The sequence below is a fragment of the Lontra canadensis genome, unplaced genomic scaffold (assembly GCF_010015895.1).
Source record: "Lontra canadensis isolate GAN:19392208 unplaced genomic scaffold, GSC_riverotter_1.0 scaffold67, whole genome shotgun sequence".
Lineage (NCBI taxonomy): Eukaryota > Metazoa > Chordata > Mammalia > Carnivora > Mustelidae > Lontra > Lontra canadensis.
This window is the reverse complement of record NW_022631061.1, coordinates 205,063-232,184: the sequence shown is the minus strand read 5'-3', so window position 1 is coordinate 232,184 and position 27,122 is coordinate 205,063. Positions and strand designations below refer to the sequence as shown.

Below are 27,122 nucleotides of genomic sequence, written 5' to 3'. Positions count from 1 at the left end.
TAGAGACTAAGTACTGACTGAAGGGTGAATATAGACAGCTGCTGCCTCTGGAGTTGATTTTTAAGCCCTGGTGCTGCGGGAGAACCTGAGGGCAACATTCCTTGCTAGAGGTGCACTGACCTGGGGGTGGGGGGGCTGCTTTGAGAGCCTTCTGTAGTTGGACAGGAGATGGACACACACGCACACACAAACTGCTGTTTTGAGTAAGCAAGAACAGATCAAAGTGTTGAATAATACGAGGTGGAATTATAATTTATAACACATTGTACCCATTTAATTGAATGACAGTGGGCTTTTTCCCTAATGCTCTAAAGTAGTACTGCACTTTACGGAGTTTGCACAGATGTTGTCTATATATGCTGTGTAGTTTATCTTTCTATAATCTGGGCTACATAGAGAATATTTAAGTCATACATATTTTGAAATCCGTTTTTTCCAAACATAGTACAGGGCGAAGGTCATTTTTTTAAATAGACACTGAATTATCCTTGAGACAACATTTCAAAGACAGTCTTTGGTATGGCAATGTAAATGCATAAAATGAGAAGCAAAGAACCATGCCTGGGATGACAGATGCAAATGTATTGCATAATATACCTCAATTTGCATTATTAGCATGCTATGTAGATAAATTGGCTTTAAAAACTACCGTTTAACAGCGAAGTGTTGAAGGATTTCAGTCTGTAAAACGGATTGATTCTCTTATGTCACACCGTATGCAGCATCTTTGCTTTTAATCACAAGTTCTTCTTTCATCAAGAACTTGGCAATGTTGTAGCCAAGTAGCTTAACCAGCTAGCAAATTAGTTAATTTGTTAGGATTTTATGACTAATTTATCACCTGATCTAAATTTTATTTTATTTTTTAACCTAAAAAAGAAGTTAACTAAGTAATATTATATTGATGACTTTTAGTCCCTCTTGACTGATACTAATTACAGTTGTGGTTTGTTTTGTTTATCTAGAAAAACCTTGATTTTAGTCACATACATCATTGCCCATTAGAGGAACCCATACGTGAAGTGAAAGTCTAACGTATGAAGATACAGAAACTGCTTTGGTTGATTCAAAATGGGAACAACAAGTGATGAGATGGTGTCTGTGGAGCAGACCTCCTCCTCCTCCTTCAATCCTCTGTGTTTTGAATGTGGCCAGCAGCACTGGACAAGAGAGAACCATTTATACAATTACCAGAATGAAGTAGATGACGACCTGGTCTGCCATATTTGTCTTCAGCCTCTGTTGCAGCCACTAGACACCCCCTGTGGACACACGTTCTGCTGCAAGTGCCTCAAAAACTTCTTACAGGAGAAGGATTTTTGTCCATTGGACCGGAAAAGACTCCACTTTAAGTTGTGTAAGAAGTCCAGTATTCTAGTTCATAAGCTTCTGGACAAATTATTAGTGTTATGTCCATTTTCTTCAGTGTGCCAAGATGTCATGCAACGCTGTGATCTGGAGGCACATCTTAAAAACAGGTAAGCACAAAATATAAAGGGAAGAGAAGTAAAGTCTAGGGTTGATAAAAAGGTTGGTCAAACAAAAACTTCCTGAAGAGTACCAAGACATCAGTAAGTAAATGGACAAATCAGATACAAGAGACACACAAATAAGTTCTGTGGAACAACATTTTTACATGACAATTTATCAAAAACATAGATACAGAAAACGACAGTGAAGAAGTACCTACTAGGGGCGCCTGGGTGGCTCAGTGGGTTAAAGCCACTGCCTTCAGCTCAGGTCATGATCCCAGGGTCCTGGGATCGAGCCCCGCATTGGGCTCTCTGCTCAGCGGGGAGCCTGCTTCCCTTCCTCTCTCTCTGCCTGCCTCTCTGCCTACTTGTGATCTCTGTCAAATAAATAAATAAGCTCTTTTAAAAAAAAAAAAAAAAAAGAAGAAGTACCTACTAACATTTTTGCTGGTATAACATGAAGCTATTACATTGATGTGGGCAGCAGGGTATAGTGATAGACTTTTTTCCAAAGCAGTTTAGCAGTTTGTTTCAAAAAGTGTGAATGTGAGTATCCTTTTATGTAGCTTATTATCCTAAGGAAATAATCCAAAAGAAGGAAAAATTATGTATAAAGATGTGTTCACTGCAGCATTGTGCATAGTTCAATAAATCGGAGTTGATCTAATTAACAGTAGGGAAGGGTTAAGACTACCATAGTACATCAACTCCATGGGATATTATGCAGACAGTACAAACAGTAATTTGGTTGCAACATGGAAATGAGGGTACATGATTTTATTTGCTAGGCTCTTATAAAGAATTTGTGTTCAAGGACTAGACTGAATAAGAACTAGGGGTTGGAAAATTTAAAGCATTCAATGGGGATTTTTATTCTAATAAAGCTTTTTATTAAAAGGTTAAGTAATTTATTGAGCCAATTAGTGAGTTTTATAATTTGACATTAGTGAAAGACTTGGGTTTTAGAATTATTTATACCCTTAGGAAGGGTTAAAATATATCTCTATGTCTTATGTATGAAGAATCACATAATATGACAGAAATAAATGTATTGATTTCTGGATTCCAGAGTTCAGCCACTTGTGCAATAGAAAGCTAGGATTGCTGTGAAAAATTCACAGTACAGTATATGTATGGGGTATCATAGAATTGATGGAGATTATCTAACTTCATCCCCTCACTTTACAAATCAGGAAACTGAATCACAAAGATTTAGAGCTAATTAATGGTATAGTTAGGCCTAAACTTCTAATACTCTTATTTACAATTCTGATATACTGTGCTGACTTGACCACAGGTCAAATCATGTTCCCTACTACTATGTGGTAGTAAGTTTCCTGTAGACATGTGTATATGTGATCCTTCTATTCCTAAGTATCAGTGTTATAAAATGAGGATACTCATTAGAAATACTTAAGAAACATGAGAAAGAACAAGATGTTTTTACCGTGTCAGAAACATGAAGATTTATAGAAAAATTGTTTAAATCTAATCTGTATTATCTAGTAAGAGCTAAGGAAAAGTGTAGGGTAGATACAGAGGCTTGTGAAAGTGCTTGTGGCCTTAGGTTTCCTTGTGTCCTCAGTCACCAGCAGGTGTAGGATCTGAGCACGACAGCAGAGACCTTGTACAAATCGACACCAGACTTTTGAATGTGGTATTCTGGGTAATTCTGGGTGGGGGTATTCTGGGTTACTGAGGTTGAGGAATATCTTAGGCTTGCCTTATTTCTCTCAGTTGGACTATTCCTTTTAGGGAAGAGTTTTCTTCTGTGACTCTTTTACGAGTATCAGTTAGAGGATGTTAGAAGAACTGAACAAAGTCTCAGTTCAGTTACCAATTATTTTGAGAGCAGTGAGGTAAACATTGCACGGATTTTTAGGAATATTCACTTAACTAATATGCCTGCAAGAATTTAATATGTAATTGATGTATCATTAGTATTTTGGATCAAGCAGTTTATGTTGGTGATGTAAAAACTTGGGAACAGCACACTGTCCTTTCATTTGTAGGTTGGTAAAGGCTAAGCATTCATGTCCAGTTGCAAGTTCCATTTTCCAAGTAAGCTTGTTAATATTTGAGCTACTCGTTTAGTCATTTCCAAAGCATCTCAGTCCTATATAGTGAACGATACATTGAAAAAGGTGAATGATTTGAAAAGGTGAGTGACTGGCTTGATATAAAGAGCCAAGAATGATTATTGACTATGAAAAATAAAAAGGCAAATTACAAAGTACAATTTTTCTATCCCATTGGAATAGACATAGGTGGAACAGCCCGACCTTTCTCTAGTTTTCAGTTAAAAAGGTTGATGGTAAGTAGTCTCTGCGAGCGGAGCGCAAATTAGAATCTAATGCTGGCTTGTGAATTGTCTTTACTAGTCTTTGAATCCCTTTGCTAAAAACTGACACTCAGCTAACATTTCTTCATTTAAATGGTTAATCTATGTTCTGGTATCGGTTGCTGAGAAACTAGCCACCCCAAATGTAGTGACACAAAACAAGCATTTGATTCTGCTCATGGATTCTGTGAGTCAGGAATTCAGACAGGGCACAGCAGGGATGACTTGTCCCTTTTAGGTGTAATCTGGGCCACAGCGGGGAAGAACTGAAAGCCAAGGACCAAAACATTTAGAACTAGAGAATCTACTTGCAAGATGGCTTCTTGATTCACATGTCCGGCACCCTGGTGGAGAAAACCAGAGGTACTGGCTCAGCTAGGAAAGCCTACAGGTGGCCTTTCCAGCATGGCAGCCTCAGGGTATTTAAAGTTTTTATGTGGCATTCAGTGTGGCAGAAGCTAGATGGCTTTGTATGAACTAATCTTGAAGTCACATATTATCCCCTATGCTGTCACTCTGTTTGAAGCAGTCCACTCAGATTCAGTGGGACAGGGGACCTGGGCTTCACTTTGTGATGGGAGGAGGCCAAACATTTGCAGCCATGTTTTAACACCAACCCAGACAGGCAACTGAGTGATACCATGAGTCACAGAATATGATTATTCTGACTGTGGCATCTCAGCACACAGTCTCACTCATTTGAAAGAAATAGATAAGTTTCTTATCAATTCATAGAATTTCAGGGGCGCCTGGGTGGCTCAGTTGGTTAAGCATCTGCCTTTGGTTCGGGTTTGTGTTTCAAACATTCTTGCCAGCATTCTTTTCTTATGTATAATGTAAAAAGCATATATATATATATATATATGTATTTGCAAATCATATGAGAGTATGAGTATCCAGAATATATAAAGAATTTTTACAACTCAATGAAAAAGCAAGTAATCCACAATTTTAAATGGGTGAAAAATTTGAATAGATATTTCTCCAAAGAAGATTATTTAAATGGCCAATAAGCATGTAAATAAATGCTCAGCATCAGTAGTCGATTTTCATAATGGGTTTTTTTTTTTTTAAATTGTAAGCATCCGGGACACCTGGGTGGCTCAGTTGGTTGGACAACTGCCTTCAGCCCAGGTCATGATCCCAGAGTCCCAGGATTGAGTCCTGCATTGGGCTCCCAGCTCCACGGGGAGTCTGCTTCTCTCTCTGCCCTTCTCCTCACTCATGCTCTCTCTCACTGTCTCTCTCTCAAATAAATAAAATCTAAAAAAAAAAAAAAAAAAAATTGTAAGCATCCTGTATGTATTTGGATACTAGAACCTTATTAAATATATCATTTGCAAATGTTTTCTTTTGTTCTGTTGATTATCCTTTCACTTTCCTATGCTCTTTGAAGGACAGATGGGTTTAATCTTATGAAGTCCAGTTTCTCTGTGTTTTCTTTGTTTGCTTATGCTTTTGGTGTCATGGCCAAGAAATCAATGCCTAATCCAAGGTCACAAAGATTTATACCTGTTTTCTTCTAAGACTTTTATGGTCTTTGATCCATTTTTAATTAATCGTGATTAGAGAACATGCTGTGTGTAATTCAGTCCTTTAAATTTAATTAAGGCTTTTTTTTATGACCTAGCACATGGTCTACCCTGGAAAATGCTCCACGTTTACTGAGGAAGAATGTGTTTTATGCTCTTGATGGGTGGAGTGTTCTATAGATGTCCCATTGGGTCTGGTTGATTCATAGTGTTATTAAAGTCTTTCCCTGTTCTTCTTTCCCTGTTCTTATCTGGCCATAAGGGTTCAATCCATTATTGCAGGTGTGGCATTGAAGTCCTAAACTATTATTGTTGAATTCTCTATTTCTCCTTTAATTCTGTCATTTTTTCCTTTATGGACTTTGAGTGTCTTTTGTTAGTTACATTTATAATTGTTACAGCTTCTTGATAGATTGAACATTTTCATCACTGTAAAATGTTGGTCGGTAGAAACAATTTTTTTTTTAAGATTTTTTTTGTTTGTTTATTTGGCAGACAGAGACATCATCCACTGAGCCACCCAGGCACCCCTAGAAACAATTTTTTGTCTCAAAGTCTGTTTTGTCTAAAATTAGTATACCTACTCAGCTCTCTTTACGTTATTATTTGCATGGTATACCTTTTTTTTCTTCTTTTAATTTTGACCTATATGTGTCTTTGTGTGTGTCTCTTGTAGACACACTTACAGTTGGATCTTTTATTTTTGTATCCATTCTGCCAATCATTAACTTTTCATTGGAGTATTTAATTTATATTTAAATATATTTATTATATTATTTATATTTATAAATTTATCGCATTATATTACTGATCAGGCAGGATTTATGTCTGCCATTTTGCTATTCTGTCATTTTTTTGTTTCTTTGTTCTTCCATTACTTCCTTCTTTTGTATTTTTATGTATTTTCTAGTATTCCCTTTTAATTCCTTCATCATTTGTTTACATATATATTTTTAATTGTTTTCTTAGTGGTTGCCCTGGGGATTATAATTAACATCTTAATTTATAACAGTCTAGTTTAGATTAATACAAACAATATCACTAGAGTACAGAAACTTAGCTCATAGATAGCTTGTTTCTTCCCCATTTTTTGTGCTGTTGATGTTATACAAATTACATCTTTATACATTATATACCCATTGAAACAATATAATTATTTCTTTTTGCAGTTGTCTTTTAAATCAGATAAAATAAAAAAGTCATGAAACCAAAACTACTTCTTTTTTTTCAAGATTTTATTTATTTATTTGACAGAGACAGTGAGAAAGGGAACACAACAGGGGGAGTGGGAGAGGAAGAAGCAGGCTTCCCGCTGAGCAGCCCCATGTGGGGCTGGATCTTGGGACCCTGAGATCATGACCTGAGCCCGAAGACAGCCGCTTAACAACTGAGCCACCCAAGCGCTCCCCAAAACTACTTGTATACTTTTATGTTTGTGTAGTTACCCTTACCAGCACTCATTTCTTCATGTGGATATGAGGTACTAAGTACCTTCCATAGCAGCCTGAAAGACTTCCTTTTGTGTTTTTTTGTAGGGCAGGTCTGATAGCAACAAACTTTTCGTCTGGGAATGTCTTCATTTCTCCTGTTTTTGAAGGATGTTTTTTTCTGGTTATAGGCTTCTTGGACAGTGTTTGTTTAGCACTTTGTGTTTACCACAGCCTCCTAGCATCCATGGTTTCTGAAGAGAAATCAGTTGCCAGTCTTACTGAGGTTCAGATGTATGTGATATGAGGTATTTTTCTCTTGCTACTTTCAAGATTCATCAAATTCAGCAAGATTTTGGTTATGTCTTTAAATATTCTTTCTGCCCTCTTCTCTCTCAAAAATGGCATATGACATTTTTGTGGGATTCCAATTCTCCATATATTAATACTCTTGTTAGTATCTCAGAGGTCCTTGAGAGTCTATCCTTTTTTTTTTTTTTTTTTTTTTAATCCTCATTGTTTTTCTTTTTGTTCCTGAGACTGGGTAATCTAAATTAACATATCTTCGAGTTCATGGATTCTTTCTTCTGCCTGTTCAAATTTGTTGTGAATTCATTTTATTTATTATACTTTTAAACTCCAGAATTTCTATTTGGTTCTTTACTATAACTTATATTTCTTTATTGACATTTTTATTTGGTGAGACATCATTCATATGTTTTCCTTTAGGAATTTCCTTTAGGAATGATTTTGTCTGTTCTTTGAACATATTTGTAATGCCTGATATAGGTCATTGTCTGCTAAGATCAATGTCTAGGCTTCTACAGGGATAAGGTTTCTGCTATTTTTTTTCCTATATATGGGCCATACTTCCTTGTTTCTTTGCATGTGTCTTAATTTTGTACTGAACGCTATACATTTTTAATAAGGTCTCTGAACATAGAGATTCCATCATTTTCTTTGAATAAATGCACTCCAGATTGCTATAGAACTTTGACTAACTTCCAGAGCTCAGAAAGAGTTGGTTCTGATGATCTTTGCCAGAGTTCTCATTCCTTTATGGAAAAGAGGCTTTTCAGACATTCTTTTTTTTTTTCTTTTTTTTGTGCATTTTTATTGGAATTCTAGTTAGTTAACATATAGTGTAATTTTAATTTCAGGTGTACAATATAGTAATTCAGCACTTCAATACAACACCCTCTGCTTATCGCAAGTGCCCTTTTAGTACCCATCACTTACTTATTTTTTTATTTTTTTATTTAAATTCTAGTTAGTTAACATGTAGTGTAATATTGGTTTCAGGAGTACAATTTAGTGATTCATCACTTACATATAACATCCAGCACTCAACACAGCAAATGTCCTCCTTAATCCTCATCACCCATTTAACCCATCCCCCACTCACCTCTCTCCATCAACCCTCAGTTTGTTCTCTGTCGTTGTCTCCTATGTTTCACCTCCTTCTCTTTTTTTCCCCCTTTCCCTATGTTCCCCTATGTTTTGTTTCTTAAATCCCCTATGAGTGAAATCTTTTAATCTGACACTACTATATCTTAAATCAAGTTAGTTCAATGTAGTTTTCTTCCTGAAGAGAGCCAGAATAGTGGGAATACAAGCATAACCTTCAGTAGGACTGTACGAGCCTTCTGGCTTTATTTAAGAAAGTTAAAAGACACACCAGTATATAGAGATACCTCCATAGGGCAGTATAGCCCTCAGCCTATGGCAAGTCACAGTGTCCTTTTTAAGGGGCAGCCCACTGTCTCAGAGCTCCCTTTCTGCCCACATTGTGTCAATACATGCCTACTCTCATCTAATTAAATGTTGCTTGCATTTCTTTTCTATTTTTATTCTTTTTTTCCCCTAAAGCATTCATTTAATCATGAAACAGACATGGATACGGTAGAATCAAGAAAAAGAGTGTATCAAAACCTTTTCACTTTAATTAAAGATTTTGACAATGAGATCTTTATAAAATGTCAGTACCTTCTATTTGTTATACAATAAACCTCTACTTCTAAGTAGGAGACATAGGCCATTTACAGCAACCATCTTAATGTGTAAAATAATACTGAATTCTTTCTATAAAAATGTTTGGCGGGGCACCTGGGTGGCTCAGTGGGTTAAAGCCTCTGCCTTCGGCTCAGGTCATGATCCCAGGGTCCTGAGATCAAGCCCCGCATAGGGTTTTCTGCTCAGTGGGGAGCCTGCTTCCTCCTCTCTCTCTGCCTGCTTCTCTGCCTACTTGTGATCTCCGTCTGTCAAATAAATAAATAAAATCTTTTAAAAGAAGTGTTTGGCTAAAATATGAAACACCTTTGCAACAAAATTGGCAATGTAGCTTAAGTAAGATTTCAGAAGTGTCCCCTGGAAAAAAAATGGGAATGTTTCCTTTTGCCAGATAAACTCTAAACAGTTCAAGTTAAGATGCCATAAATTAGACAAGGCTAGAAAGGAGCTTCATGTTACTAGAAAAGAACAGCATGTAATGTGTACTTCTTCCATGTCAAACTGACAACCACGTAATGACAATGACTTATCATACGTAAGAAAAGTAGAATATGTTCTTCAGAAGGAAATGATATTCCGAGATAATTCTTAAAAGCAAATCTCTTATCGAAGTCTTGAATAGCTTCAGAGAACATTATCACAGAATGGGCAGAGATCATTTCTATGATGTTAAAGGATTCCTTTATTTTAGATACCCTCCGTAAATAGAAACACACATCAAGTATCAACACTTGTAAAACTGATCCTCTGAATGAAACATTTCTTTACTACCACACAGTTCATGGCTGCATTTGGATGCAAAGGTTTAACTCATGCTAATCTGGACAAGCCCAGGTGGGGACTGATCTGGAGTCTTAGCAGATACTCCTGTCCCTGGGCTCCTGGGTGGGACCCAGGACACCGCTGCACACTGCTGGTGGGACCCACCTGGGTTTTCTGCTTCGTGCTGACACACAGAGTATTGTAATGGTTTCCTACAGGCCTTCAAAGTACTACACTTGAATTTCGGTTTCTTCTCTTTTTTTTTTTTTTTTTTGTTTTTGTTTCTTTGTTTTTGTTTTTCCCTACTGGGGATTTTATCTTCACTTCTTTTTAATGTCTTTAACTTTACTTTTTCTCATAGGGAAATCTACATCATGTTTTCACTCTCACTAAAATCAGAATCACCCTCAGATTCTTCACCGGATGCAGAGTCTAGATCAGAGCCATCTGCACTGCCACCGCTGTGGGTCTTCCTCTTTCGTATTGCAGCGTGCACTGCTGCTTTTCTTGTCCCTGAAACACCATGAAAATCCCCTTCCTCCAGAATCTTACCCAGATCTAAATAATCACTGGCTACGTAGCAGTTGGAACTGTGGGGAGACTTAGTCATTGTTCTGTTCACTGTTGCCCCATTTTCCTTTGCTTTTATCTTGAGCTTCCTCTGCGTCCCATGGTGACAATTCAAGTTGCTTCACTGATAAAGCCAGCATGACTCTTAAGTCTCCCCGGCATAGCTTGTCATCCAAAGCCATCCTTTTCTAGGGGTTTCTCTTATAGTGGAATGTCTTCTTTCTAGAGACTCTTCAGTTTAGGTTTTGATGTTTCTAATTTTAACTCCTCTGGTGGTGTTCTAGGCTTCTTATTTAAAAGTGCAGTTGCAGAACCAAAACCATTGCCACTGTGAGAGTCCTCAACTATGAGTAATTGACTGTTTCAGTGCCCACTTACAACTAGACACCGGAGCTCTGCGCCCCCTGCCACCAGCCTCCCAAGTGATTACCAGCCATCCTTGTTCTATTCATTGTTAGTATTTCCTGTACTAGCCTCCTGCTACATTGACCTACCTGCTTGAATGATCCAAGTTATACCCCCGATGCCAGTTGTGGTTTGTGGTAGTGGTGTTAAATGCTCCATTTAAAAAGATGCATTGGTTTTGTTTGTGATTTTTGTTTGCTTTTTAATTTTCACTAAGAACTTTCTCATTCTCATATTCTCTGATTGTGCTTCTGGATACCACTTTGTGGAACAAATTCACTTTGCCCTAGAAAAAGAACTCCGTAAGAATGAATTTAGGAAAGGGGCACCTGGTTGCCTCAGTCAATTAAATTTTCACCTCTTGGTTTCGGCTCAGGTCCAGATCTCAGGGTCCTGGGACCAGCCCCTCATCGGGTTCCACACTCAGCACAGAAGTCTGCTAAAGATTCTCTTTCCCTGTCTCTGCCCCTGCCCCACTCTGTCTGCCCCTCCCCTGCTCTCTCTTTGCTCTCTCTCTCTCTCAAATAAATAATCTTAAAGAAAAAAAAAGAATGAATTTAGCATGATGTAGTGGAAAGAACAGATGTCTTTGGCATCAGCTCTGAGTTTGTTTGGATTTTGACTTTGCAACTTAATAGCTGTGGGACGTTGCCTTAGTTAAGTGTCAAGTTTCCCATCTGTAAAATAGGGATAACAGAGTGGTTGTGAGCATTCAGTGAAATGTGGTATGTAGAGGTCTTTCCTCGGTGACTGGCACAGATTAGACACTCAACAAATGAGTCTTCCTTTCTCTTTCAGTTCCAAATGTTTACAGACTGGAGGAACCATGGCTTTGAGCTGTCTGTAGTCAAGAGCTTTTTTCCAGGCCTGCTCTGATTTACTCATTCCCTGTCTTTTAAAACAGTTCTTTTGTGGTATATTTCGCCTACCATACAATTCATCTATTTTTAAGATGTGCAAGTCAGTGTTATTGAGGATACTCCCTGAAGTCTGCAGCCATCATCACAATCGAATTTTTAGAACATTTTCAAAGAGAAAGCCGGTACCCATTGCAGCCATGCCCTAGATGCCCAGGTTGTGAATGGTCTGTCCCAATCCTCATTTCCCCTCAAGCCCAGTAAGTTTTAGTGTGCAGTTTTTAATAGAAGGCATACACTGTGTGAACAGAAATGCTTGTACCATAGTCTGGGCTTCTGCCCTCATCACCGAAGGTGTTCTCTCTGAGGTTACCATGACCTTTTAACTGCCAAAGCAAAGTAATGCTTTTTGGGTCTTATCTTATTGGCCTCTTTCATGGCATTTGCACTACTGGTCATTTTTTCTTTGTTGACACTCTTGCCTCCCTTGTGTAGTTTGAAGTCTTTCTCTCATGGTCTCCTTCTGGCTAGTTGTTCCGTCTCTGTGTGCACAGCTGCCCATCTGTTTAAAGGTGGGTGTTGCGCAGTCCTCTGTAACCTTCCTGAGTGCTGGATGAATGCGTTCTTCCATATTTCTCTGTGATATCACATGAAATACCTTTATTTAGTCCCTCTTAGCAATTTGCTGTCCCATTGGGATGTAAGTATACCTGGTTCTTTATCTCTCTAACAACTTCAGGTTTCCAGTTTTAAATGTATTCTTGGATAAGATAAGAGGGGCTTTACAGTTACTTAGTTTGTAGGATTTTGTAGTTGTTAGCTAGGCTCTTTCCCAGCTATGCGCATTCTGCTTATGTTTCCTTCCCACTTCCTGTTCCTAGTCTGTTTCCCCATCGAAGACTGGCTGTTACGCATATGGATACCAGTGTGTGATATGCATTTGGGGAATTGAATCTTCACCTATATTTTTAGTCTCAAGTACTTTTTTATGATCCAGTTTTTGTCACCATTTTTTTATTGAATGAAATAGTTTTAAAATGCATTTCTCATGAAATCTACTTACTTGACAAAAATCATTTTTCTCAGTGATATAGTTTTCCAAGTTACTTGTCAGGTCCTTGCAGGAACATTTCCTGGAGTCCTGCACAACAATGCAGAACGAAAATCATTTGTCCTCTTTCTTAATAAGGTGATGCAGAAACAGGGAATGAGAAAAAGCTGAATAAAGAAATTCCATAGCAATCTTTTTCAAGAACTTGAAACCCACAACTTATCTTTATGAGGGGAGTTTGTGAGGGGAAATTTATTACTTTTACAGCTAAGGGATAGCTTCCAGTTTTCAATAAATTTAATCCTATACTTGATTTTTAATGAAATTTGAGATTTTAAAAAATATTATCGCTGAATGAAGTCTGCAGCCCTAAACATAAGACCGCCACCCACCATACACAGCCTCTTGGGCCTTTGCTCCGCTTTTCTGCAAGTGGCAGAGCCTCAGATTATTGCTCCTCACTAATAAATGAATGTGTACCTTTGGCCCTGAGAGCGGAAAGGAACAGTGTCACTCAAGGTCCAAGGCTGGATGCAGGAGCACACTGGAAGAAGACTGCTGTTTCCACTCTTGTTAAGGAGTTAAGCCGTCCCTGTGAAAAAGGGGTTATGCAATCAGGATCTCAGAATAGTATTTGCAGTGTACCGTCAACTGTGCTGGTGTATTTCTGGAACTAGTATATATCTGAATACAGGTTTTTATTGAAGTATTTTTTGAGACACGCACGAAGCCACTATTTGTGCCAACGCCTGTTTTAAGTTTGCTACACAGTGTGGTAGGAACTTAGTTTGAGCAGAGGTTAAAATCAGAATTACATACCACTTGTGGATTACCTCTAGGTGAGTTTGGCTTTGAAGCAGTGGCTATTCTGTTGTTGGGTAACAAGCTGTCCATCATTTTTCCTTTCAAATCATCTGGGAACCCCCTAATGCTCTCTTTCTAGATGTCCCGGAGCTTCTCATCGGAGACTTGCCCTAGAAAGGAGGAAAACTGATAAAGCTCAGACAGAGATTGAGAATGAAAACGGAACCACTATAATAGATCTTCCAGGTACTTTATCCCTCGAAACGGACTGTTCAGGGACAGGCACAGCGCCTGCTGAGCGCAGCTTGACGTCAGCGTCTCTGCCCGCGTGGCCTGAGGAGCCTGGCCTGGACAATCCCGCCTTCGAGGAGAACGCGGCCACTGACAGTATGTGCTCTTCACCTTGCTTTTGTTTTTCATCTGTTTTCAAATCAGATATTTCCTTTCTTCTCACTACTCCCTATTACTTTCCCTACATGGGGTGGTGTTTTTTTTTTTCCTCTTCAACAAATAATTTTACTGAGATATGCTTCACATATCGCATATTCACCCTTTAAGTGTACAAGTCTAACAGTTTGCAGTGTAGAAACAGAAAGTGAGTCTTACCTTGAGGCTGGTTATCCTTCCCCCTCCCGCTCTTCTGTTGTAGTCCACAAATTCACTGGTCATCAACAGGCTTCTTTAGTTTGTTTTAAAGCCTGTTGCTTCTTGATTAAGAAATCCACAGCATCAAGAAGAACAAAAATAATACCTCAGCCTAAGTGCTTATTCTGTGTCAGCACTGTGCCAAGCACTTTACATATATTAACTTATTAAATGCTTGTACCAATACTGGATTTTTTTTAATGATGAGGAAACTTAGAGAGTCATTGGTCAAAGTCTGAGAGCCAGGAAATGGCTGGGTATGTATGTGACTCCAAGGCCATGCGTCTGACTATTGCTGTCCTCTGGTAGCAGCCACTGATCTGTCTACATGACCCACTAGGAAACAGGCAGAAAACCTCTAGTCATAGATCTTGGGCATATCTTAGTAGTTGGCCCTGTGTCTTACTTTTAAATACGTTTATCTCTTATGAAAATTCCAATTTTTCTACAAATCCCAGTTTTCCCAGCCATGGCTATAACACTTCTTCCATCTCCTACTGCTCAGATCAAGACCCTCCTCTTCTTGCTTAATGTGGTTACTTTGTCAACCACTACGGTGATTGTATGTCACAGAGTTTGTCTTTTTTATTTCATATGTACTGCCTTGCACTGTTTACAGTTGTTTCATGGGTCAAACTTTCTCTGATCAATTAGGACAAGATGATATTATCTGTATATTTCTTTATCAGATCACTGTGTGGTCCCTAGTGATCTGATGTATAGTAGTTATTTGTTGATTATTTACTGGTCACCTTTCGAAGAGGAAGTGTTTTGCTAATCTTACCTATTGGTGTTTTGGTCATTCTATTTTTCTTATCCTGTGGTATTGCTTTGTTATTAATCATCTAATAACATAAGGTCATCACTAATGATAGACGATAACTTACTTACCTGAAGATAATCAAAATATAAAACGTTTTTCTTTCCACCTATTTTTCTCTCTCTCGTTTTTAACCTGGCAGCTACGCAACAACCGGTTAGTTTACCGGAAGGCGAAATTACCACAATTGAAATTCACCGGTCTAATCCTTATATTCAGCTAGGAATTAGCATTGTGGGCGGCAATGAAACGCCACTGATTAACATTGTTATCCAGGAAGTCTATCGGGATGGGGTGATCGCCAAAGATGGAAGACTCCTTGCTGGAGACCAGATTCTTCAGGTATCAAATTTTTAAATTATTTTGTTAACTTGCCTCCTTTTTTGCTCTTATTCATCAATTTAACTGAGAAAATTATGGTACTGGGGAACCTGACTTATAAAAAGGTAAGTTTTACTGGTTTTTTTATGCAAAACAGATCAGAATTTATCTGTAATTTCTCCGATTTCCCCCAAACACATGGAATGTATTTTTACCCCCATCTCAAATTTGATCCCACGTGTGCCTCAGTGCGTGGCTCTCCGGGCCAGCTGGATTCCTCCTGGCTTGGACTCCATGGTTGGCTATTTCGGGGCCACCTTCACTGCTAAATTCTCTTGTCCCATTGGCTGTATCCCTAGTCCCAGGGTACCATGCATCAGTTACCTACATTGTCTAATTTATCCTTCTCTACAGTGATTACTATAATCTAGAAAAGACAGGTCACACAGCACAAGTTACTTAAAACTTATACCATTGAATTTAAGATAGAATTCGGAAATCATGGCCACCTCTTGTTGGCTCTCAAACGCACTCTCGTCCACAAACAGCCTGACTCTGCACTAACCCTTGATGCTACCCTCTCCCTCTTCTCTTTAAAGAAAAATAGCTACTCCAACAAAAGAACTAGCTTCCGGCAAGATGATATTATGTTAGAGGGCATACTGATGGGCATGAGATGGCCAGAATTCTACTGTTCATGTGAATTCTAGAGTTCATGTGAAAATTGACCTGGATATATGACCCATACGAGTGTAAGGGGTACTTGAAGCTAAAAGAATTAGGAGAGAAGAAATAGGCATGAATGAGAAAAGATGTCTTCTAGGAACCCAAGCTCAAGGACTCTTGCCTCCTCGATTTCACTGCTCGGTCCTTCCCCACGGTCTGTTGGTATTCACCCCTTCCCTTTTCCCCTGCCACCTTTCTGGTCTGTGCCCTCACTGCTTCATGTCTAACCCAGTAGAACCAATACCCCTGCCTCCCTGCTCCGCTCTGAAATCCGCTACGACCGTTGTCAGGTTAATACATCTGTGACTCTGCTTTCCCTGGGAAGATTGGACCAGAGGATCAAGTCCATACTGATTCATCTAACAGTCAGGGTCCTCTGTGGACTCTTACACAACCTGTCCCCTCAGCCTTAACCCTTGCTTTTTCTTTCAGCTGAAGCCATCTGTGTATTACTGAAACATCATAGGCATGGTGGTCAGAGCTGAGGGTATAATTAAGAGCAAAAAGCAACCCCTGCCCTCATAGAATTTATAATCTAGCAGAAAAGCCAGACAGAGCCATCTCCTTGCTTCCCTCCGTATTCCGGCCTGTCCCCATTGCGCTATAGCTTCCCCACCTTCATCCAGAAAGCCCTGCCCTCCATTTTCACCCAGTCACACCTCCCCTCACTTTAAGTGCCGAAGACACTCCTTCTCTTCACCGCTTAACACATAATCAGTCACGGAGAGTTATTCAAAGGCAGCGTCTTCCTTTGGGGATGGCCGCTGCCGTGATAGTGCGTACTATGGGACGGGCTTCTCACAGCGCTGTGCCTGGACATACTTGCTGAGTCAATAAGAGCGTGGATTGGTTATGATATCCTGTTGGGAATAGCTGTCTTCTTCATTAAAACAAAGCTTAGAACCTCTAGGATTTTTAGTTCTTCAAGAGAAATGTCCAGAGGGGAAGACAGACAAACTAGGCTCCAAGAGCAGCAAGGATTGACCTTTCCATTGGGGGTTCCTGGCTTTGGGTTCCACGCCCATCCGTATTCTGCCTCTTGTAGTTTGTGATTTCCACGTCAACACTTGAGCCCAAAACCCCTCCTTCATTGCACTTGGCCTGGCTGACACAGACCGAACTTCCAGTGTTTTGTTCTTTACTAAATCCGAAGAGGAAATAGGAGAACACAGGAAGCATAACTAATCCAGCTTATGTAAAATCCAGTTTCTGATCCTACCATAGCTAGCTATTTACCGCATTACTGTGTTTGCTGTCCTTTTATGGTATCAGTAGTACTCTGGTTGCATGAGGTTGGCACAGCTCTCTGGACACCTTACCCTGTATTCCTTCTACCCCAGCTCCTAAACTGATTATCCGTGGAGGAACTCTTGTAGCTGGTTTTGACATTTTGACATCTTTGTGGCCAAGACCAAAAGAGCCAGATCGCCCTTTTCTGCAGCTTAACAGTGTTCTTTTCTTCTCCACTTCTGGCCTTTCTAGCTATAACTGAGTATACATTTATTTTCATCTTTTGTTCTTTGCTACCAGCAGTGTGCCAGCTTTGGATATTAACATTTTCACATATTTCTCATGCTTTTTCTAAATTTTAAAGGTAAAAACAAATGCTTTGTTCTTATTTGCATTTCTTTGAGTATAATTGAGGTTAAATCTGTAACCTCAGATTTACTAATGTATTTAATATATAGTTTGCTAATATATTAGCAAATATATAAAAATGTATAAAAATATATTTAATATATAGTTTTGTTTGCTATAGGGTTTTGTTTGCTAATATAGTTCATCTACAGGCTTTTTTACTGGTCTGCTTTGGAGAATTGTTTAATAACACAACTGAATCTGTATACCTCAAATAAAAATCTAATTATCTGAAATACTGGCTGTAATTTGGGGAATTAACTCAAAGCTATAAATCAGCATTGTAGACATTCCAGTGCATTATTATTGTTTATGGAGGCATACATATTAATAACCCTAATAATGACAATCTTAAATCCAGTTTAATGATTTCAAATTGATACAAAAATTATGAGCACATAACCTGATTATTGAATTCACAAAGGGTCTTTCCTCTTGTGGGCCTGACTTCTCATTGGCCTTTGGCTGGTATGCTGGAGCCAATAAGTAAAGCCACACTACTTGCCCAAATACAGAGTAGTATTTATGGTGATTCAAAAGGAAACACTTGGAAAGAAGGCTCCTTAGTATATTTTTACTACCTGGTTATCTTCCACTTTTTGTAAGCTGCATAAATAATACCGTGAGCCAATTTGAAAATACCTTAGAGTCGTTAAGATGGTTTATTTACAGACCAAAGGGCTAGCTAGCCTGTGTTTTTAGTTTAGCAAACTAGATGTAGTAACAGTGCGTGGCTTTGGTTTTCCCACACTGATTATATGTGTGTGTGTATGTGTGTGTGTGTGTGTGTGTGTGTGTGTGTGTATTTTATATATATACCCACATATCCATGTTATTCTATTAAATAACCTCTTTGAAAAGGAGAACCATATACCCTCAGGGTCTTTCGCAGTGCAGCATTTTGAGCAGTTTGAAGAATAAAATAGTGTAAGAGGTTACATCAGTATTACTATTAAAAATAATACAAATTTCAGAACATGATTAAAAGTACGTATTTACAGTGCCATCTGAGTCGTCAGTGATTTATTCACTTTTGGTTTTGAAGGAAAATAATTGCAGTCGTGTCTTGACTGCATGGGTACAAAATATATTTAGCTAAAGATGTGGTAAAGTTTACTCTTTTGGTGCTATTTCTACAACATCTAGCAACAGTATTTTATTTGGTCTCTGCTTTCTCTGTGTTTCACTGGCAACCACACATTTGTGAAGGGAAAATCTCTGATTGTAGGATATTCCACAACCCACATCACAAAGATGGTGTGAGGCTATATACTTGCACGTGGCTAGCGCTGGATTCCAGCCAGATGTTTGTAAAGTCATTTGTGATAGATGTGAATTTAAGATGGAAAAATAAGAACCTAGAGATAAGTGGCTTTTTAGCTGAATAACCAGAAATGATGAGTTTTGACTAACAAATCCACGTCAGGCTGGTTTTTTAGAAGCTGCCTTTAAGTTCTGTTCTTGACCCTATGTTACTCAATTTTTTCATCAAGGATTTGGATGGCAACCAAATGCACAGATGTTGCAAAATTGGGAGAAGAGCAAGTCTGTATGAGATCTATGGCATTTGATGCCTGAATTTTAAAAGATGTCAGCAGGCCCAAATCAATAAAATTCAAGTTAGTGGTGCTCAAAACTGTCAACCCGAGATGAGTAGGAAGGGGGAATGCTTTCCTTAACATAGATTCACGTGAAAAAGATTGAAGGGTTTGGGTAATCACAAGCACCTATCCCAGAGCCTGCCACATAACCGATACAAGAGAATGTCAATTTCCTGCTTGCTGTTGGTGCAGACAGATGAAGAGAGGAATTCTAATTGTGATAAATACTAAGAATTGTGCCAACGCCTTCCTCTGACTAGGTGAATAACTGAAGCTGGGTGTATTTTCTTAGTCATGTTCATGTCCCAGGATCAGTCACTATACTCATTTCAGGGCCATAAGGTTTAGTAAATAAATATTCTGTGAGTACTGAGTTAAGCTTGTTGTATTAGATAGATGTTACACTTGAGTGCTAAACAGAATGAAACTGTAATTACCTGCTTTCCTTTGAAGTAAAAATGACTGATCTGAGATCAGGTAGTGTATCTGGAATGTGTCCCTTTTCTTAAAATAAAACTCGGTGTATTTTTTCCAGCGTATGTGTTTTTCATTTGGAAAAGCCACATCAATCCAGTAGAACTTCAGTTTCTGTTCCACTAGAACTAGTATTTTGTTGGCACTTGCCATATGCTGCTGCTGTCTCCGCATTCTCCTCCTGGTCCTGTGAAGCGGAGAGTAAACCCATCTCACCGCTCAGGGGACACACTCAGACATCCCGCTACTGGCAGGACCCAGGACTCTGATTCAGCACCTTCGCTGAAGCCTGAGATCCTAACTGCCATTCTCTACTTCGTGCTAGTCATTGTGAGTGAAGCTTAGGAACTGTGCATTTTAAAATGTCTTCAGAGGGCTTTTCTTTGTAAATAATGACTGTATATCATTTTCCAAAGTCAGTTTCTTTTGGAAATGGCATATAAATGTTTATAAGTTGAGAAGATAAAAGATTGTCCCACCTTGTTGACCTTTTCTTCCAGGTCAACAACTGTAACATCAGCAATGTGTCTCACAACTATGCCAGAGCCGCCCTTTCCCAGCCCTGTACCACACTGCACCTCACCGTGCTGCGAGAGCGGCGCTTTGGGAACCGGACGTACAGCCACCCCGACAGTAGCTCTCCCCGGGAAGAGGTCTTCCATGTGGTCCTTCATAAACGGGACTCTGGTGAACAGCTTGGCATTAAACTCGTTCGAAGGACCGATGAACCAGGTGTTTTTATCCTTGATCTGTTGGAAGGGGGCCTGGCTGCACAGGATGGAAGGCTGAGCAGCAATGACCGAGTGCTTGCCATCAATGGACATGACCTGAAGCACGGAACCCCTGAGCTTGCCGCCCAGATCATTCAGGTACATGCGGATATGCATTCCACGCGCTCAGTCTTTATGTCGATGTTTTCGTAACCTGAGAACCTGGGAGATATTTGATATTTCATGGGGGAAATCAAACATGGCTCCCCAAATCCTTCAAAATGCACAATAGATTATTTTATCATTACAGGTAAAATCCTGTCTGGAAAACTGTATCCCTGTGAACATTTAGCCTTGCTCTTTATAGAGTGGAGGCTCTATATTTTCACATGGGTTTTTCATTTGCTCCATGGGCTCCACCTAAGCCCAGACATAAAAAACACGTTTACGTCCACATTTAACACGGGAGACAAGCAAAACTTGAAGGAGCTGTGGTTCCAAAGTTGTGACTTACCTGCTCTTGTAACTTTCACTCTCCGCTTCAGCTCCATACAAGTGGGGAAAATCAATTTTTATTGAGAATAACTCATTATCTCTGTAGTGCCTTTTTTATAAAGCATTCAGAGCATTTCAAACACATCATAACTTGTGTTCTTACAGTATCCCTATGAAGTAAAAATGGTTATTATTAGAGAAAAAAGATTTTCAATAAGCATTAAAATAAGTAAAGTAGAGGGGCACCTGGGTGGCTCAGTCATTGAGCATCTGCCTTTGGCTCAGGCATGATCCCAGGGTCCTGGCATCCAGCCTTACATCAGGGCTCTCTGCTCAGCCGGGAACCTGCTTCTCCCTCTCCCACTCCCCCTGCTTGTGTTCCTTCTCTTGCTCTCTGTCAAATAAATAAATACATACATACATACATAATAAAATCTTTAAAGAAAGAAAACAGCTTTAAAAAATTTTTTAAAAAATAAGATAAAAAAAGTAGAAAATTATCCAGAGCAGACCTTCCGGTTCTATAACCTACCAGAGCATTTAATGATATGGGTATCTCCTACAGTGATGGGGGTGAAACAAAGATGTGTATGGTGTTTTATTTTGTTTTGTTTTTTTAAGTAAGCACAAGAAAACACTCTTACATAAAGGAAACCAAGCAGTAACATAATCGAGCATCAGGAATTAAAGTAGGTTGATAGTCACTGAGAAATGTGTATAGTAGACAGAATTGAGTAACAATGAAGATTTAAGCTACTATGTAAGAAAACCCAAATTTAAATCCCATTTAAGTTACTCCTTTTCACAAATGTTTGGTTCATTATAACTATGGGAACACACACACCTGGTAGCCATCTTGCATTAGGAGGGAGATTTAGGCGTTGGTCTCTTGTCACAGACTTGAGGTTTAAAAAAATTGGATACAGATACTTGTATATGATATCCAATATAATATATTGCTCAAGTTGTTTCTTTGTGAAAAAAATCTTAATGTTTTGGATTCTGAGAATAACATGTATTCCATGTCTGAAAAGGAGACTAAGGAAGACAAAATACAGAAAATGCAGAAGGAAGTCAAAATCACAGTCAGTCTAAATTCCATAAGATAGTGACATTAATGTTTTGAAGAACATCGTTACAAACATTTTTCTGTATATGCCTACAAATAAATAGGTACATATTTACGTAGGTACTTACACATGCACTCAGCTTGCAAATTCTGAGTTTGCCACCCTTTCTTTATGTCAGCTGTATGTTGTGGACTCTTACCCTGAAAATAGATGCATCATGATATAGCTGTATAGTAGGCGTGTTGTGCTAAAACTTACATAAACACTCCCCTGTCAACAGACTTTAACGTTTTGTTTTCAAGTTTAAGACATTTTGCTAAACTTCCCTCTAGAAAGATCATACCAGTATATACTCCCAGCAATAGGGCATGCCACTTTTTTATGAAATACAGGTATTGTCATTTAGGCATCCTGCATTTTTAAAAATCTTGACTTTAACAGAATTCTTTTGTTGTACTTGAAACCCTGAAGTGTTAGATAGGCAGTTAGCCTAAGCCCAAATGTTGGCCCATCGTTTAAAGCTTATATGTCCACTTCCATCACACATCCAGAATTTTGTCTTTTAAGAAATCAAAAAAGATCAGGGATTTGTTTGTTAATAGGTTTGCATAAGCAGGGGTCTTCCCGTAAAGCTAAATTACTGGGTAGAGAGTATTTGGTAGGGGCGAGTGTTAGGCAGTAAAGCAAACAATTCTTAACATTGAAATGAGATCACAGAGGGGCTTTTCACCCTTCACACTGTGTGATCTAATAATCGGAAGTGTCAGAATCTCAAATATCTGGATTCTAAACGTTCTACTTTGGCATTTACCTGTTAGATCAAATCCCCAGACTCTGGCCACATGAGAAGTGTTATTCTTTCAGTTGTTTTGAAGAATTGTCTGAAACTAGTTTAATGAAATGCTTGAATAAGTAAATGACTTTAATAGGGCCTTAAATTTGGTTATCACTCAGGCACCTGGGTGCCTTAGTGGTTAAGCATCTACCTTCGGCTCAGATCCTACATCGGGCTTCCTGCTCTGCCAGGAGTCTGCTTCTCCCTCTCCCTTTGCCCCTCCACCCTGCTCTCTCGCTTTCTCTCTCAAATAAATAAATAAAATCTTTTTTAAAAATTATGGTTTTCACTCCTTTTCCAACTTGAGAACTGAAACTGGAGTGATTACCTAACATTACTGACTGCAGTCATGGGGGAGGGTTCTACTTGCCACCACAGCTTCTTGAAAGCAGGCTGTCAAATTTTCCCATAGAAATGATAGTAAACTTGGGAAGTTGTAGTCATGACCAAGAATCACCATCAGTAGACCAGGCCTGTACCTTAAAAGCAAAGATAAAATAGCTTTAAAAAGTATAATAGATGCGAATCTGTTTCAGATCTAGATCTAAAAATATAGATAATGGACCTCTAAATTCAGCGTGGTTGTCCTCACCTCTAAAATTACATGTATATGTGAGTGCACGTATGACCTATATACGCACACAATATGTAATGTACATAATACTTATCCTGTTTTACAGGACCTTTGTTATCATTCTTTTCCGGACTGTTGAAGCTGATATCCTATTTTCGATTTGAACCTGTAGTGTGTGGAAACAAAGCTATACGTAGTTTCATTGATTATCACTCTCAAAGTAGCCATCCTGGAATTTATTTCAGAAATCACAAAGGATTCTAATCCAGTTTTGAATCCGTTCGTCCTTTTATCTTCTTTGCTCTCTTTCTCTCAGTGCCACGGCCAATTTTGCAGGGGAGGGAAGTATGAAAAGACAGTTACCCTTCAAGAAATCATGGGGAGATCAGAACCCAGTCTTTGCTTTGGTTATGTCCTTGGTATTTCCAGGGTTAGGGAAGGCTTACCCAAGAGGTCTGTGTGTGGCTCTTTTACCTGCAGAAGTTTTAAAGTCTTAACTCCTGAAATGAACTCCCTCCTCTGCCCCACCCCCAGCAGGGGCCTGCAGTCCTCACTCAGGTGAGGCTCTGATACAGCGATGATAAGTGCATTGAAAATTACGATCCCTATAATTTTTTTAAGTGAGAAGCATCATTAATGACTGGCGGTTATATATGTGTGTTTTCTCCAGGCTAGTGGCGAGAGGGTGGATTTAACAATTGCTAGGCTGGGGAAATCCCAGCCTGGTAACCCTGTCCGAGACGCAGGAGCTCAGAGTAGCAGCCAGCACCATGCGCAGCCGCTGTACCACAACAGACCCAGCTCACATAAGGTGAGGCCTCAAGTTTGCATGTTTTCATTCATCTGCCCTCAGGGGATCCTTGTTACAAACTGGTAAGATTTAAGTGAGGGCTGTTACTCTGTTGGAAAAGGTGAACACAGGTGTTTGGGGTGTGGAATGTGTGTTTGGCTACCTTGAGAGTCCCTGTACAGTCTGTTCCTCAGCCAGTAGGGGTGGTTTCTTAGTAAGAAGGTCCCTCTGCCAGATTGATGAGAAGTGTTTGATCTTCTACAAAGACTTCTTTGTTTGGTCCTGCTTGAAAGTGGGATTTATCTTGGTTTGCTCATTCAGTCGTAACAGGTGGTTATGTAACTGAAAAAAAGACAATGACCAACAAGTCCATACTTAGCGGTTGGGCAGGTTGCCTACAACAACAGAATTCTCTATGTGAATATGAAGGATAAATCATACTTTCTGATAGGTACATGCAAAACACATAAAGCATTACTTTTTATGTTACAGTTTATAGGAATACTACCCTAGATCATTTTAAATTCCCGTATGTTGAGCTTTTTGCTGCATCTTTCATATTTCAACGCTTTTATAATATATTCCTAGGTCATTTATCTGTGCCAAAAATTCTGATGCTGTCTTACTTTGGATGCAGAAATCAGTAGAAATCAAAAAACAGTGGCACTTTACTGTGTTCTCAGTATTATTTACTTCATTTGATCTTTCATTTGAACTCAACTTCCAGTAGGCCAGAATTTTTAAAACGATGCTATTTACCAACTGTGTGAAAATCACACATAGGAAACTTCCTATAGTTGTTTTTGTTTTTTTTTTTTACTTCCTATAGTTTTTAAGTAGACCAATAAATAAGTTTTTATTTAGTAAAGCAATTTAATTTTACTTAAGGAGAATGACTTCAGAAACGCATGTTTAACTTAAAGTGGCTTCTTAATGTAAGTACAATTTGAGAGAATAACTCTGTAATGTCACAGGAGCCCAAGAAAGCATCATTTAAAGGCACAAGTATTTTTGGCCCATCAGGTTTATCTGGTTTTCTGAGCTCAAGTATAGACTTGTCACTGGTCTTTGGTCAGTTAAAACTTTTTTTTAAGAAATTATAAGCACAAACTTATTCTTATTTTTGAACAGAAAACAAAATGTGTGAAGGGAACCTATAATTTTGCTTTCACAACGATGACTACAAAAAGCAGTTATTGTTTCGAAAAGGAATTTGAATGGGAGTTGTTCGTATCGCTGGTCCTTGCTTTACAAGTTACATATATATACATATTCCTAAAGAATCATAATTAAGGCAAAAGTTGGTAACTGAATCAATGAATTCTACAGGAATTTGAAATATGGGTGCTCAAAGACAACACTACAATTTTAAGACTGTTCTAAGAACTACTTAACCATTTCAGCGTTCATATAGAGAACTATTTCTGTCCTTTTGTTTGTTTTGGGCACATATATTTTTCTTTTTACTAGTTCCTATTCCTTAATTTTAAGTGGCGGTGTTTTAAATAGCAATGCTGAATTCTTATGCTAGGTGCTCTGTAAACCTGATTGTTGGAACAGCCACATGAAATGTAATTTTAAGCATTAATTTAGCAATTTACCGTTAACATACAGCATTTGTTATGTCAAATCCTAATTTAAAAAAATAAAGGTCTCCTAGGGAAAACAAATACAAATTCACCAAAACAACCTGTTCAGAGGATAATCATTGTTAAAAATTAAAGCACACATTATTCTACTACTAAGCCCCTGCGTAGCTGCTTGGATAAACATTCATACAGTGTTAAACCCTTAGAAGTTTCCATGAAGTATACCAAGTGTAATCTGTGAAGTTTGGCTAAAATGCATACATCTCAGCCATATAAAGGAATAAAACAACCACCTCTAATTGATTCGATACCTGACAGACAAAAGCGTTGAAGTAAATGTACTCCCAGCTGAGTTTACCTGGATCGTCTTCATAAGAACATGGGTCTTGCCCAGTTTTGAAGGATGCTAACATAGATGTCATATGCTACGATACCACCTGTAGACGTTTACAGGTTTTCTATGAAGTCAAAATTCTAGGAATTCTAGGCTATTTATGTAGTGCCCTCAATAAAATTTCAAAGAGTGTGGGTTTTAGGAGCAGAGAAGAGCAGACACTCCTGCAGGTCCAGGGCTTGACTGACACGTCATACCTGTCCACTCTGAAGCAGTGTCACTAAAGGAAATGTTACAGTTCTAGCAAAAGAATTCATCTAGTTCTACTGTTGATATTGTTAGTCGTGGTAATAGTTATCTTGTTATCTACAGTATGCTCTTACAGTATATGCGTTAGGAACCTTTTGAGATATTAGCTTCCATTATTACACTTAATGGGATAGCACGCTTGTAGTGTGGATGCATATAGCATCATGCTGTATGAACATACACAACTACATATGAATACATGTTTATGTATATACACTATGTGTGTATATGTGTATTTTTTTTTAAACTTGAATCAGTTCAAATCCCAGTGTGGTCATGTATAGCTATATAGTTTGGAGCAAATTACATGACCTTTCTAATAAGGCTATTCCCTTGTTTATAAAATGGGGCCAACCATAGGATTTACACTCAGGACCATTGTAAAGATTAAAATGAAATAATACATGTGAAGCCATTTGCTTTACACATAGTAAATTTTCAATAAATGTTAGTTACTATTGCTATTTTAATATTAATATTGCATATGTACACCTTGTTTTTTTTATTGCATTCTAGTTAAAAAGAAAGGTGATGTTTTAAATTTTCCTTTTCTTCTAGGAGTGTCCCCATAAGTAGCAACAATAAATATCATTAAAAATTGCTTTTTCCTGAGAGCATAGTTTGTTGGAAATTTTTTCTCTTCATTAACTTTTTCGAAAATTCAGTTATTTCATATCCTTATAACTTTCCGTGAAGGTTTTAAAGATCAGTTTGCACCTGTTTCATGACTGAGCATTCTCATGAGTAAGAAACAGAAGATAAATCTATAGCTTTTTTCTGGCAGTTAACAAAATCCGCACTTTACTTTTGTACTATTCTGTCAACATTTCTTTCAAAGAATAGAGGAGAGAGAAATAAAATTAATTAGCTTGTCTTCAGAATCTTAAAACTCAAATGCATTATTTACTTTTGTAGAATTGGTCTTATTTTAACTTCCATATATCAACAGTCCTGAGTTTT

At 38.4% G+C, this 27,122-nt stretch overlaps 1 protein-coding gene across 4 annotated transcripts in view; it reads left to right on the top strand.

Annotated features, from left to right (window-relative positions):
• The first annotated feature begins 997 nt into the window (after positions 1 to 997).
• Positions 998 to 27,122, top strand: part of LNX2 (ligand of numb-protein X 2) — a 43,645-nt gene continuing 17,520 nt past the window's right edge. For 2 of the 4 annotated variants that reach the window (XM_032879958.1, XM_032879956.1), the window contains exons 1-5: positions 998 to 1,478; positions 13,371 to 13,618; positions 14,839 to 15,038; positions 19,957 to 20,325; positions 23,811 to 23,951. In XM_032879958.1, the coding sequence (XP_032735849.1) occupies positions 1,072 to 1,478; positions 13,371 to 13,618; positions 14,839 to 15,038; positions 19,957 to 20,325; positions 23,811 to 23,951 (1,365 nt within the window). In that variant the 5' untranslated portion in view covers positions 998 to 1,071. The remainder of the gene's footprint in view (positions 1,479 to 13,370; positions 13,619 to 14,838; positions 15,039 to 19,956; positions 20,326 to 23,810; positions 23,952 to 27,122) is intronic. The other 2 variants (XM_032879959.1, XM_032879957.1) reach the window with 2 other exon arrangements.